Source organism: Lampetra fluviatilis, chromosome 14 (assembly GCF_964198595.1).
Source record: "Lampetra fluviatilis chromosome 14, kcLamFluv1.1, whole genome shotgun sequence".
Taxonomy (NCBI): Eukaryota; Metazoa; Chordata; class Hyperoartia; order Petromyzontiformes; family Petromyzontidae; genus Lampetra; species Lampetra fluviatilis.
In genome coordinates, this window is record NC_136288.1 from 14,467,984 (window position 1) to 14,482,052 (window position 14,069).

The 14,069-nt window shown below is 58.5% G+C and overlaps 1 protein-coding gene across 1 annotated transcript in view; it reads right to left on the reverse strand.

The window, feature by feature from the left end:
• Positions 1-7,500: 7,500 nt before the first annotated feature.
• Positions 7,501-14,069, reverse strand: part of LOC144935908 (uncharacterized) — a 31,289-nt gene continuing 24,720 nt past the window's right edge. Inside the window, 2 exon segments of the mRNA XM_078862773.1 lie at positions 7,501-12,280; positions 12,615-14,043. Coding sequence (XP_078718899.1) covers positions 11,561-12,280; positions 12,615-14,043 — 2,149 coding nt within the window. The 3' untranslated portion in view covers positions 7,501-11,560.

Genomic DNA, 14,069 nt, shown 5'->3' on the forward strand with positions numbered 1-14,069 from the left:
CAAGAGGTGTGCGATTTATTGGGTACTAAAAAGGTGCGTACCTCCCCGTACCACCCGCAGACAGACGGGATGGTGGAAAGACTTCACAAGACTTTGACTTCTATGCTGTGCCAGCAGGTGTGTGAGGCACATGTAGATTGGGACCTGCAGGTCCCGGGGGTCCTTGCCGCGTACAGAATGGCCCCCCATGCAGCGACAGGGTTTTCCCCATTCTATTTGATGTACGGTCGGGAAGCCGACCCGCCCATGGAAACGCAGCTTGGCCTGTCCGCTCCACGAACCAATTCTAAATTGGCGGAACATATTAAATTCAATATTCACAAGCTAACAGAGGCAAGGGAGGCCGCACGGCTTAATTCGCGGGCTCGCCAAATTGCTAACGAACGGCTGCGGGCACGGAAGGTGTCCGTGCACGAATGGAAACCGGGTGACAGGGCCTGGCTGCATTGCCCTCAGGCGCCCTTGGCTACGTCGCCTAAATTGTTGAGGCCATGGCGGGGGCCCGTGGAGATCGTGCGCGTGGCACGGCCCCAGTGCGTTCAGATAAAATGGGGAAAACGACGGTGGTACGTCCACCCCTCCCGACTGAAACCGTTCTCGCCTCCATATGGCCTCCCATTGTGTCGTGAGGGCCGAGCATGTGACGTGACCGACGACCCAAAGGGGGAAATGTCTCTGCCTGATCCTCACATGTCTCCGCCTGATCTGCTCCCAGGTGTCTCGGAACTGACAGCTGCCGACCACCGGCGGCCGGATCTTCGCGGCGGGGCCGGGCCTTTCAGGCCCGTTCCATGCCGTCTAGAGCAGCCGGAGCCGCCTGACGGTCGTCAGTGTCCCGTCCCGTATGACGGACCAGCCAGACGGACTCGCGCCAGGTCGCGCTACTTTGTTTGACCTGCCACGTGAGGAGTCGAGGCAGTGGGAGCGCCTCGTCACTTCGTTAGTTGCAGAGACGCGGAGCGCGTTCGTTTTCTAGAAATTGCTTTTATTATGTTGTTCGTCGGGCTGTATATAGTTTTTTTATATATATAAGGTGTTGTGTGTGGTATTGTTAACTTTTCTTGCGTTTATTGTCAAATTGTACATAGGTTGCTGTTGTGTTGTTGTTGTGTTACGGGGCACACTGGGGGGGGGGGGGTTTGTTGTGTTAACGATGTGGGAGGTTGTTGGTTAGCAGCCGGGACGGCTGCAAGCTATGTGGGGGGGGGGGTGATGTAGTGGTGATACGCGCTGGGGTAGCGATCAGGTGCCAGCGCGTTGGGATTGGTTGTGTGAGTGGTGACGCGCGCTGACGGCGAGGGATCAGGGGTCAGCGCGGGATCGTGGGTTGTGTGGTGTTGATTGGCTGGGTGCCGGTGACGTGCTGGTGTGGGAGTGAGCGAGTGGCAGCGCGGCGTGATTGGGTGGTGAGTGAAAACACGCGTTGGGGAGAAAGGATCGTAGAGATAGCGCGTTGTGATTGGTTCACCAACAAGCGATGCTCGCATCGAGGTCCGCATCCGCTCCGTCTCCCGGGAGGAACGACTATATAAGGGGATGCGCACAGGCGCACAGGGAGAGTGTAACCAGCGAAGACAGAAGACGGGAAGAAGAGCCAGGGCCCTGCGGTACCTAGTCCCGCTGTCCTGAGAGGACCGGGACTCTGTGTAACCCAGAGGCGGGGGTAGTGTGAGCATGCAGTGTCAGCATGCCGAGTGTATAGCCGGGGCCTAGAGTCTACACGAGACGAGTGGTATAGGTGTAGCCAGAGGCGTAGGGTCTACACGAGACGAGTCTACACAAGAGGAATCTACCCGAGACAAGTGATATGTGTGTAGCCGGAGGCATAGGGTCTACACGAGAAGAGTCTACACGAGACGAGTGATGTGTGTGTAGCCAGAGGCATAGGGTCTACACGAGAAGAGTCTACACGAGACGAGTGATGTGTGTGTAGCCAGAGGCATAGGGTTTACACGAGGCGAGTCTACACGAGACGAGTGAGGTGTGTGTAGCTAGAGGCTTGGAGTCTACACGAGTTCAGTACGGTGTGTTATAAGAAGAGAAGAGGTTACGCGTTGTACCGGTGTCTGGTGACCGTACGCGGAAGAATAGAGACTACACGTTGTATCGAGATAAGTGAAGATTTAATAAAAGAAGTGTGTTACCCGTCAAGGAGTTTCCTGCCGTCATTTCCAATACTTCATATGTACTGCGTGTGTACTGTGGTACTGTGTGCGCACTGCGTGTGTACTGTGTGCGCTCTGCGTGTGTACTATGCGTGTACTATGCGTGTATACTATGCGTGTACTATGCGTGTGTACTATGCGTGTACTATGCGTGTATACTATGCGTGTACTATGCGCGATACTCGGCAGGCAGCTGTGTCATTGTGCGGGTTCGCTTTGTGCGGCTCTGGTTTTTTTTTAGAACGCATCGTCTCCTACCGCCGCATAAAGCGAGGGACACCCCCCCCCCCCGCGCTATCCGTGCTGTCGGCTTCCCTCCCGTCCGCGTTCAATTCCAGGTTCTGGATTTCCCTATCCTCCGCTGCCGAGCGCCTGGCGGCTTCTGTCTCCGTCCAACAAGCAGCTGCTGCTGCTGCTGCGCAGGGCCACAGGCATGCGGTGGCACGAGCCCCCGCTGTAAACCCGCGGTCGGCTGTACCATTGTTTTCTGCACCAGTATTGTGGCTGAGGATATGTTCTGACCTTTACAATTACAATATAATAATCAAATAATTGACACCCCCTTTGGCATTCCGCTGCTCGACGAAGGCCCTCCCAAAGGGGTGTCGGTTGTTTTGGCCATACTTCACCACGCCGGTGATTGTGGCTTGGTGAAGGGGGGCCTCATCGCTCGTCACTGATGTTAGCCAGGAATTGAGCTCTGATCGGCGCGCGTACAGCTCTGGGCGCAAACAAATGACCTTTGATGAACTGCGGGCGACAGTGGCAAAGTGGTGGGGGGTGGGGGGCTATTTACGACGGTGGCTGTGGAAACAGGGGAGACAACCGGTCTGGGTGTGGACCGGGACGACCAGTCCGTCTCGTGTCCAACTCGTGTCCATCTCGTGTCCAACTCGTGTCCATCTCGTGTCCATCTCGTGTCCCCTGCCGTGTCTCGTCTCGTGTCCATCTCGTGTCCATCTCGTGTCCGTCTCGTGTCCGTCTCGTGTCCATCTCGTGTCCATCTCGTGTCCATCTCGTGTCCGTTTCGTGTCCGTCTCGTGTCCGTCTCGTGTCCATCTCGTGTCCATCTCGTGTCTCGTCTCGTGTCCATCTCGTGTCCATCTCGTGTCCATCTCGTGTCCGTTTCGTGTCCGTCTCGTGTCCATCTCGTGTCCATCTCGTGTCCCGTCTCGTGTCCATCTCGTGTCCATCTCGTGTCCGTCTCGTGTCCATCTGTCCAGTGTGGAAGAGTAGGCCAAAACACCATCTCGAGGGGCTGCTCCAGAGCTCCTTCTTAGCAGCGTCTTGACGAGCCATTGCAGCGCTGCGCCTTTGGCTCTTGCCGTGGGGCTCAGCATCGGCACGCAGCGATGGTGCCAGCGCACGTGCAGGACGGACGTCATGCCATGATATTAGTTGCGATGTTAGATTTTATTTGAGTTAAATGAAGTTGTTTAATGTTGCCCATAATTGAGGATATATTAAACACGTTTATTAAACAGATGGTCGATGTTTGAACGTACTGTATACCGCATATATATGTTTAAAGAAAATATCAAACAGAGCAACACATACCATGGTAGGTGCGTTGTTGTTCGACCGTTGCAGGCAAGAATTGTGGATAGGAAGGGCGCTCGCTTGTGGACTAGTGGCAGGCGGGGGGAGGGGGGTGCTGCTTGTGAGCTCTCAGATGCAGAGTGGAAGAAGAAGGGACTCCATGCGTGGCTCGGCTTTGCGGGGTGTACAGAATCTTTACTACGACTTCCATCGTGCGGACATCCACACTTCAAATCTCACGCGGCACTCTCAAGTCCCACCGGCACTCACAGACTCAGGTTCATCCACTCTCACAGACTCAGGTTCATCCACTCTCACAGACTCAGGTTCATCCACTCTCACAGACTCACAGACTCATCCACTCCCACAGACTCTCACAGAACTCATCCACTCTCACAGTCTCACAGACTCATCCACTCCCACAGACTCTCACAGACTCATCCACTCTCACAGTCTCACAGACTCATCCACTCCCACAGACTCATAGTCTCATCCACTCTCACAGACTGACAGACTCATCCCCTCCCACAGACTCTCACTGACTCATCCACTCCAACAGACTCACAGACTCATCCACTCTCTTAGACTCACAGACTAATCCACTCCCACAGACTCTCACAGACTCATCCACTCTCACAGACTCTCACTGACTCATCCACTCTCTTAGACTCACAGACTCATCCACTCCCACAGACTCACAGACTCATCCACTCTCTTAGACTCACAGACTAATCCACTCCCACAGACTCTCACAGACTCATCCACTCCCACAGACTCTCACAGACTCATCCACTCTCACAGACTCTCACAGACTCATCCACTCCCACAGACTCTCACAGACTCATCCACTCCCACAGACTCTCACAGACTCATCCACTCCCACAGACTCATCCACTCTCACAGACTCACAAACTCATCCACTCTCACTAATCTCACGCACCCACTCCCAATTGGAGAGGTCAGCCAATGCCGACAGAACACTGAGGGTGAGCGGCACGTGTCACGCCCGGGACACGCCGCACCGCGGTCTGTGGACGCGCGACGCTCGCGCCTAATCGTGCGCACAGGTTTAGCATTTTGCGTACACAACATATACCACATATATGCTGTGCAGTACCACATATATATTGTGCAGGACCCACATATATACTGTGCAGTACCACATATATGTTGCTGTAACGCTGGGGGTCAACGTTGGGCCAACGTTGGGCACGTTTACTGGGGAGTTTCCACGCGTTCGTCGGAAGCCGATTCTTCACAGTGCAAGTGCTTTTAAGATAAACAAAAACAGATAAACACAACAACAACGACTATATCAACACACGTGCTGCCCTGGCGATATAGTACGAAGGTCACGTGGGCTTCTAATTGGGTCACGGGGTCGTTGCTCATAACTTGTGTTTAATTAAGTAGTATTTGGTGTCTCCACGCAAAGTATGGGATTACACGTTTCATTGTAACCACATCCCATCCGCCGCTCGGCTTCATGGGAGTGTATCTTGGAAGAATTGGTTCTACACGAGCAGAACACTTGGATCGGCCCCTATGAGTGTCCACGTGACGATTAGCCACTTCGTTGAGCGGTCATTTGTGGCCAGGTCGCTTCTGAAAGAGATCTGTGTAGCTCTGTGTGGGCCTTGCCTGGCGAATTTTTTTTTTACTTTTCGGTGTCTCAGCAGCAGAGCGAGAGGCCCGCTGAGACACTGGATGTCGAAACCGCTCCAGAGTTGCTGTTGTTTTACTTTGTTGCTGCTGAAAAGATGCACCCCCAGAAGGCCCAGTGGCTGATGCGGTGTGGAGAAATATTTGTATTTGCATGATTTGCGTGGTAACAGCAATACGGGGACGGAGGCGCTATTTATAGCTTACTGGCCTTCTCGACAACGACACTTCGTGGCTCCCTTGAGCAATGAGTGAGGTCATGGGCGTAGGCGGAGAGACTGCTGCACCACACGCGTTCCGGAGCCAACCTCAGACCAGATTCCCGTCAGTCAAATCACAGCCCTTGCTTGGCTGCTGGTGCTCACCGCTTCCTGACCAATGGCATCTGCCAATAAGTCGATGTCATTGCGGTTTAGGGGAGTCGTCAGGAATTAAGTCAGGGGTTGAGATTCATGGGTTGGCATTCAGGAGTGCAATTTTACGGGTTAGAGTTTAGGGTTAAGATTTTGGATTAGGGATTAGAGTTTGAGTGGAGATTATGGGATCGGGGTTGGTTTTAGAGATGAGGGTTTAGGGGATTAGAGTTATGATTTAGGATTCGGAGTTATGCGTTGAGGTGTTGGGGTAGCTGGTGGGATTTAGGGGTTCGGATTTAAGGCTAGGGGTTAGAGTTTGGTGTTGGGTTAGAACATAGTGGCTAAGGGTTCGGAGTTCGTGTCACGGGTTCAGGGTTCAGGGCGCTAGTCCCTCAGATCACTCTTGTTGCCCTGAATCGGTGGGGGCAGCAGTCTCAACAAAAGCCGATATTGCTCCGGAGTGTTGAGGAGCTGGATGTGGGAAGCTGAGAGGGCGGTGGTGAGGTGCTGGATCTGGGAAGCTGAGAGTGGGTGTTGAGGAGTTGGATCTGGGAAGCTGAGAGGGCGGTGGTGAGGTGCTGGATCTGGGAAGCTGAGAGTGGGTGTTGAGGAGTTGGATCTGGGAAGCAGAGAGTGGGTGGTGAGGTGCTGGATCTGGGAAGCTGAGAGTGGGTGTTGAGGAGTTGGATCTGGGAAGCTGAGAGGGCGACGGTGAGGTGCTGGATCTGGGAAGCTGAGAGTGGGTGGTGAGGAGTTGGATCTGGGAAGCAGAGAGTGGGTGTTGAGGAGTTGGATCTGGGAAGCTGAGAGGGCGGTGGTGAGGTGCTGGATCTGGGAAGCTGAGAGTGGGTGGTGAGGAGTTGGATGTGGGAAGCTGAGAGTGGGTGTTGAGGAGCTGGATCTGGGAAGCTGAGAGTGGGTGTTGAGGAGCTGGATGTGGGAAGCTGAGTGTGGGTGGTGAGGTGCTGGATCTGGGAAGCTGAGAGTGGGTGGTGAGGAGCTGGATCTGGGAAGCTGAGAGTGGGTGGTGAGGAGTTGGATCTGGGAAGCTGAGAGTGGGTGGTGAGGAGTTGGATCTGGGAAGCTGAGAGTGGGTGGTGAGGTGCTGGATCTGGGAAGCTAAGAGTGGGTGTTGAGAAGCTGGATCTGGGAAGCTAAGAGTGGGTGGTGAGGAGTTGGATCTGGGAAGCTGAGAGTGGGTGGTGAGGAGTTGGATCTGGGAAGCTGAGAGTGGGTGGTGAGGTGCTGGATCTGGGAAGCTGAGAGTGGGTGTTGAGGAGCTGGATCTGGGAAGCTAAGAGTGGGTGGTGAGGAGTTGGATCTGGGAAGCTAAGAGTGGGTGTTGAGGTGCTGGATCTGGGAAGCTGAGAGTGGGTGTTGAGGTGCTGGATCTGGGAAGCTGAGAGTGGGTGGTGAGGAGTTGGATCTGGGAAGCTGAGAGTGGGTGGTGAGGAGTTGGATCTGGGAAGCTGAGAGTGGGTGGTGAGGTGCTGGATCTGGGAAGCTGAGAGTGGGTGGTGAGGAGCTGGATCTGGGAAGCTGAGAGTGGGTGGTGAGGAGTTGGATCTGGGAAGCTGAGAGTGGGTGGTGAGGAGTTGGATCTGGGAAGCTGAGAGTGGGTGGTGAGGTGCTGGATCTGGGAAGCTAAGAGTGGGTGTTGAGAAGCTGGATCTGGGAAGCTAAGAGTGGGTGGTGAGGAGTTGGATCTGGGAAGCTGAGAGTGGGTGGTGAGGTGCTGGATCTGGGAAGCTGAGAGTGGGTGTTGAGGAGCTGGATCTGGGAAGCTGAGAGTGGGTGGTGAGGAGTTGGATCTGGGAAGCTGAGAGTGGGTGGTGAGGAGTTGGATCTGGGAAGCTAAGAGGGTGGTGGTGAGGTGCTGGATGTGGGAAGCTGAGAGGGCTGGGGGGTAGAGGGGTGTGTGGAGTGTAGGAGGTGGGAACTCGGGTTGGGGTGGTTTCGAGGAGTTGCATCTACAGTTGGAGATGTCGTTAGGATTTGGTTGTAGATCTTGTCAGGGTGGGTTGGAGATGTGAAGATGCAAGATCTGGCGATCTAGGGGACTAAGGCCTGTGTCAAGAATTTGTGGGAGCTCTGATTGTGGATGGGGCAGCAGGACACGCAGTCAGCAAATGTGGAAGCGTTGGGACGGAGATCCGTGGTTTCGGGGAGCAGGGATGGAGGTTGAGGGTCTGGGGGTCTGGAGGTGCAGGAGATTGGGGACCTTGCGAGGCAGGACGTGGCCTCGGGGGCGTGGCCTCGCGTGGCATCGGGGGCGTGGCCTCTGTGGGCGTGGCCCCTGGGGGTGTAGGCGAGCGGGGGTCACGGTCGGCGCCGCTGCAGCGGGCAGCACTCGGACGCGGAGTCGCCGGACCGAGTCGCGCGTCACGGCCGGTGCCGATGGAATATTCATGATGATGATCGTACACGGATACGTACCCTTGGTTTAATTGTTTATAATTAAGCCTACACTCTATTCATTATTCATGCTGATCGTGTCGACTTACGCGATGGACGACGCGTGATTGTGCGCTATGACGTCGTGTTTTACACATGGCGGGTGATTAACCGCGCACGCTTACCCGTGCATGGCAGTTCGCGTGCATCTGTAAGACAAACGAGCACATTCACTACCAGCGTATACCCCCCACACACACACACCGCGCTCAAATGGTATACTCCAAGTCACCCACAGTACTGTATCAGCTAAGCTTGGATTGTTCCATTTCTTTGCAGGGGGTGAAGGTGATCAGCTTGACTCCATAAGGCGAAAGGCTGCGTGAATATCAAGTTTCTGCCTGAACGAGCGAACACATCTGGAAATAAATAAATACATTCTTAAATAAATAAAAACACCGCGGCGTTTACATCATGAGGTCGCTCTACAATCAAACCCGTATCGTGCAACATCAGCTCGGTCATTTCAAGGCTCGGGCACAGACCCCACCCCCCCTACCCGACCCGACTCAAGCCACGTGGAGGGGCCTGTGACGTCCCGCAGAACGGACGAATAGCGACGGTTCTGATACAAGCGAATCGCACGGGGTCAGTAAGGGTGCTGCCACATGGGGGCGATGGGGGGAGGCGAGGGAGTGGGGGGCGGGGGGGTCAGTCCGACTGGTCAACGGCTCCCCGGTGATGTCTGGGTAGATTACAGACACGCAACGCTCTCTGCTTTAACAACGCCGATTCAAATGAACATTGGGATCTCGGTGTCTGTGTGTGCTTGCGCGTGTTGCGCGTGACGGCGACACCGCTAATTGCTTGGCACGTCACGTGGGACGCGTTTAACAATCATCGGGCGCGTGCGGCGCCGAACGAGCTAATTTGTCTTTGAATGGGGGAGCAGCAGCAGCAAATTGGTGAGGGCGGAATCATCGACCGCGGCGTGGCGAGATCGCCCTTCTCTGTGAACGCAGCGTGGAGCAGCGCCACCAGGCGGCTCAGCGCTGCGCGGTCGCCGGCAGTGGCGTGGGATCGGGAGCGCAAGAGTGGAGCTCCCCTTATCCGTGACCACGTGGGGGGGGGCTTCGCGTAATTTACCCATAATACACCGGGACCCACCCCCGCCCCTCCACCCCCAACTCCCACGGGTTGTCCCTGCAGCCCCTGCTGCGTGGTGTCGACTTGACTCGGTTGGTGAGCAGTCGGTCATCGTTGCAGTGCTCATTGATAGAGGGTTTGGATATGGGGGTGGGGAGGTCTGAGCCGTTATCTGGTGGTGACACACACGCACAGACACACTGACACGCACAGACACACTGACACACGCAGACACACACGCATAGACACACTGACACACGCAGACACACGCACTAGCGAGCGTGGTCGAGGCATCTCTCCTTCCTTTCGCCCCCTCCCCGTCACTCAGACAGATGGCGCATGTGTGTCCGCTGCAATGGAGAGACCCACAGACTCACACAGAGGCTAACAGAGACAGAGTGACTCGCATAGAGACCCATGGGACAAGGCTAGCCCCATTCATTGAAGGCTCGCGTCGAGACTCACAGACTGACACAGAGACCAAAAGACTCACATAGAGACCCATAGAATCACACAGAGACAGAGCAACTCACATAGAGACAGTGACTCGCATAGAGACCCATGGTGCAAAGCTAGCCCCATTCAGTGAAGACTCACACAGAGACCCATAGACTCACACATAGACAGAGTAACTCGCATAGAGACCCATGGTGAAAAGCTAGCCCCATTCAGTGAAGACTCACACAGAGACCCATAGACTCACACATAGACAGAGTGACTCGCATAGAGACCCATGGTGCAAGCCGATCCCGTCTCACAGATATTACAGCGGCTGGACAGCGATCGCCGTGGGCTGGGCTTCATGTATCTGCGTGCGTATTGTCGCGTGAATGCATATACCTATGTACACGATGTTTTAACTTTACGTGAGCCGTGGAAGTTTTAAGTTTGCAGTACTTTTCTAATGTAAGCAGACACGTGATATCAGGGCATACATATATATCTCATGTAATATCACGCGTTAAGAGTTTAAAATGCTCAAGCCTCTTGGAGCCAATGAACGCAGCCTAGGCACGATGACGCCATTGGCCAGGGGTCTTCACCCGGGTTACCCGGCCAGCGGTACAGCGAGCGGCTCGCGATCACAAGGTTGCGGGTTAAAATCCTGGCCCATCAGCCCTTCCTCTACCGTCGATAAAACGAGTACCACTTTGTGGGGAAGATCGACTGTGGTTGCACTCTGGAGAGACTTCCCACCGGTGGGAAACCTCAGCAAGACACTGCCGGGCCGCGTGACGTCACGGGTAGAGGCGTTGTGACGTCACGCGACGTCACAAAGCCCCTACAAGGGGCCAACGATCCGGCAACCGCTTCATTTCGACGCGTCAAGAGCCCTCGTTTGGCCGTAGATCAGCCGCCCGCTGCAACACCCGCATGGCCCTGCGGCCGCCAGACGAAAAACCCTGCCACGGCCTAATTGGCTGCCACGACCACGAACCGCGTGGCCGTCGTCTGACAGCGTGGTGACGTCACGCGGTAGCGGCGCCGTCGCCTCGACTGACCCCCCTGGCCTCGGTCGGGGCCGTCTCCGGTTGACGAGCGTCGCGAGTGACGGGGACTCCCTCGGACGCGATCGGCGGGCCCACGAGATAATTGATTCGTTAATGAACGCGCTAAGATTCATCGAGACGAGACGGCCAGAGACGTGCGCGCGAGCGCGGCGAGTTAAAATGTGTTTCTGATTAAAATGCCAACAAGCAAAGACTCTGTGGCAGCTGTTGTTGTTGACGATGGTGGTGGTGGTGCCGCTGATGCTGCTGCTGAATGAAGATGCTGCCGCTGCTGCTGAACTTGACCTGCGTCCCGATGGGTCACGACCGCCAGGGGTAGGGCAGGAGCACGGCCTTGCTCTGCACACGTACACACGGCACGGCATGCGGCCGCGCGGCGGGAGAGACCGTGAGACGGCGCGGGGAAACGGGGAATCACGCTGCCAGAAGCGGACGGGCTTCTGCCCGGTAAGCACGGAACGTTGGGCTAACGTTGGCTCAACATTGGGCCGACGTTTCCAACCACATGCCAACGTCGGCCCAACGTTAATTTCCAATCGACGGGTGGAGAGATCGTTACGCGCGCCTCCCCTCCGCATCGCGTCTGCAGGCCGAAGCACCCAATGGCACGGCTCTCTCCCGCCGAACAAAACCAACTCGACGCGATCGCCAACACCACCTCCCGCATTGGCGAACGCGTCCATCGAGTTGTTGCTGCTGCTGCTGCCCGCGCTTGTGCACCGCTGCTGCCAGCGCAGCAGCAGCGTCGGCAACAGCGGATGCGGTCGTGGTCGCGATGCACTTTGATTCAACTGCGGCGCGCGGTGAGGGCGGTGGCGGCGCCCGACCGCCGTCGTACCTCGGCAGAGCCGGGCGCTCGGGCGGGACTGGCGGGGGGCCCTCTGCTGGGACTCGCGGACTCACTGCGCGCCACGCACAGCGGGTGCTGCTGCTGACGCTGCTGCTGCTGATTATGAAGTTCATGCTGTTGCTGCTGCTGCTGCTGTTGCTGCTGCTGCTGCTGACACTGCTGCTGTTGCTGCTGTTGCTGATGAAGTTCATGCTGCTGCTGCTGTTGATTCTGCTGCAGCTGCTGTTGATGCTGCTGCTGTTGATGATGATGATGCTGCAGTTGATGCTGCTGATGATGATGTTCATGCTGCTGCTGTTGAGGCTGGTGATGATGATGATGATGTTCATGCTGCTGCTGTTGATGTTGCTGGTGCTGCTGTTGATGTTGGTGCTCTAGCTGCTGTTGGTGGTGATAGTGCTGCTGCTCCTGCTGGTGCTGCTGTAACTGTTGCTGGTAGTGTTGTTGTTGCTGCTGCTGAAGCTGTTGTTGATGGTAGTGCCGCTCCTGCTGCTGCCGCTCCTGCTGCTGCTGCTGCTGCTCGGCCCTGTAGGGTCCCGCGACCTCCAATCTGCTGGGGCGCTGGGCCCCCCGGCTGGGGCTGGCGCCACCCTCAGGTTTCTCACCCCACGTCTCCACTCGCTGGAGACTCCGGGGTGACGGCGTCTGCTGGGGGTTCTGTGGACAGAGGGGGGGGGGGGATGGGCGGGGTTCAGGGGTCGCCGGTCCCGGATCGCGAGCGCCGCTCCGCGTGGAACGAGCACCCGGACGTCGTCTCGAGAGCCGTGCCGGTGGAGGGGACGGGGACGATGAGGTCGAGCGATCGACTCGCGGTGACAATCGGCTGCCTTCTTCATGTTCGATCACTCGCGCCCCCTCTAAAGCGGCCGCCTTCGCCGAACGCCCGCCGAGCCGGCGCGGCGACGTACGTACGGTCAGCCGACCCGCACGGCGAAGCGGACCGTGACTCGGAGTCGCGACGATTCATCGAATCGCTGTGCAAACGACCAACCTGCGGTAACGCCTCCGCTCGCCGCTCCGTCGCGCTCGGGGCCTCGCCACCCTGCCGGGTAGCGGACCCCTGCTGAGTAGCGGACCCCTGCTGCGCGACCTGCGGGACCTGCGCCCGGCTGGAGGGCTTGAGGATGCCCATGCCGAGCCGCTTGACGGTGTCGAGCAGCGTGGGCGTGTGGTCGATGAAGCTGAAGAGGCTGGAGAAGGCGTGGGGCCCCGCGTCGCCCGCCAGCGCCACGGGGGGCGGGTGGTGCACGGGGCTGTCGCGGGTCGTGGTGGAGCGCGCCCACGCTGACTCGCTCCCCTGCTGCTGCTGCTGCTGCTGCTGGCGCCCCCCCCGCGGGGAAGCCGGCGACGCCGCCGCCACCCCTTCCCCCCCGCCCCTGCAGCACCCCCCGGCGGCGGACGGCGCCAGCCGAGGAGACGCAGGCTCGTAGGGCGGCCCGGGGCCCGGCGTCGCCGCGGCCGGCTCCTGGCGCCGGCTGCATTGGCGCCCGCCGCCGTCGTGGTGGTGCTGGTGGTGCTGGTGGAGTCGCGGCGACGCCACCGTCTGCTCGGCCCTGGAGCCGGGCCGGTGGTGGGGGTGGTGCGGGTCGAGGCGCGGCGAGCACGGGTCGTGACGCGACGCCCGCTGCGGCGACGCTCGCGCCGCCTCGCCGTGCTGCCGGTGCTGGTGGCGGTGTGTGCCGGGGCGCGGCGAGCAGCACGAGTCCGCGTGCCGACTCCGGCAGCGCGGCTCGACGCGCGGCGATGCGGGGTCGTGCCGGGCCCGGCCGGCGCCGTGGCACTCGGCGCAGGCGGGGACCGGCTCGGAGGGACGCGCCGCCACGCCGGGAGGCCCCGCCGCGGCGAATTTGCGCGGGGTCCGGGGGGACCCCAGCTTGGGCGAGCAGCACGCGCGCTCAAACTTGCCGGCCGCCGCGGTGGCGGCGGTGCCACCGGTCTTGCGCGGGGTGCGCGCCGGCGACGAGACCGGAGTGTGGCCGTTGCCAGACCCGCAGCAAGGCCGCACGACCGCGCGGTGGAACGGGCTGCGGATGCCGGCCTCTAGCGCGGCGGCGGCTGCGGTGGCGATGGCGACCGTCTGGGTGGCGGCGTTGGCGCTGGCGCAACGGCCCGCCTGGCAAGACGCGTCGCGGCTCGCGCGCTTGGCCGGAGGGGACGGGGCGATGGGCGGCGACGCGGCTGTGTCAGAGGAGGAGGGAGAGATGGCGCGCGGCGGGAAGAGCCCCACGTTGGCCGCTTCCTTCATCTCGTCGCTCAGGTTCCAGGCCGAGTCGGCGCTCAGGCATGGGGAGGCGCCGTCCGCCGCCCCGGACGCGGCCAGCACCGCCGCCGCCCCCTCCTCCTCCTCCCGGGCCACGAGGCGGCGGCCGTAGAAGTAGCGGCCCCACTCGGAGTCGCGGTACAGCTTGGAGACGGAGAACCTGGGTGGCGCGCGGTCGGGAGACGA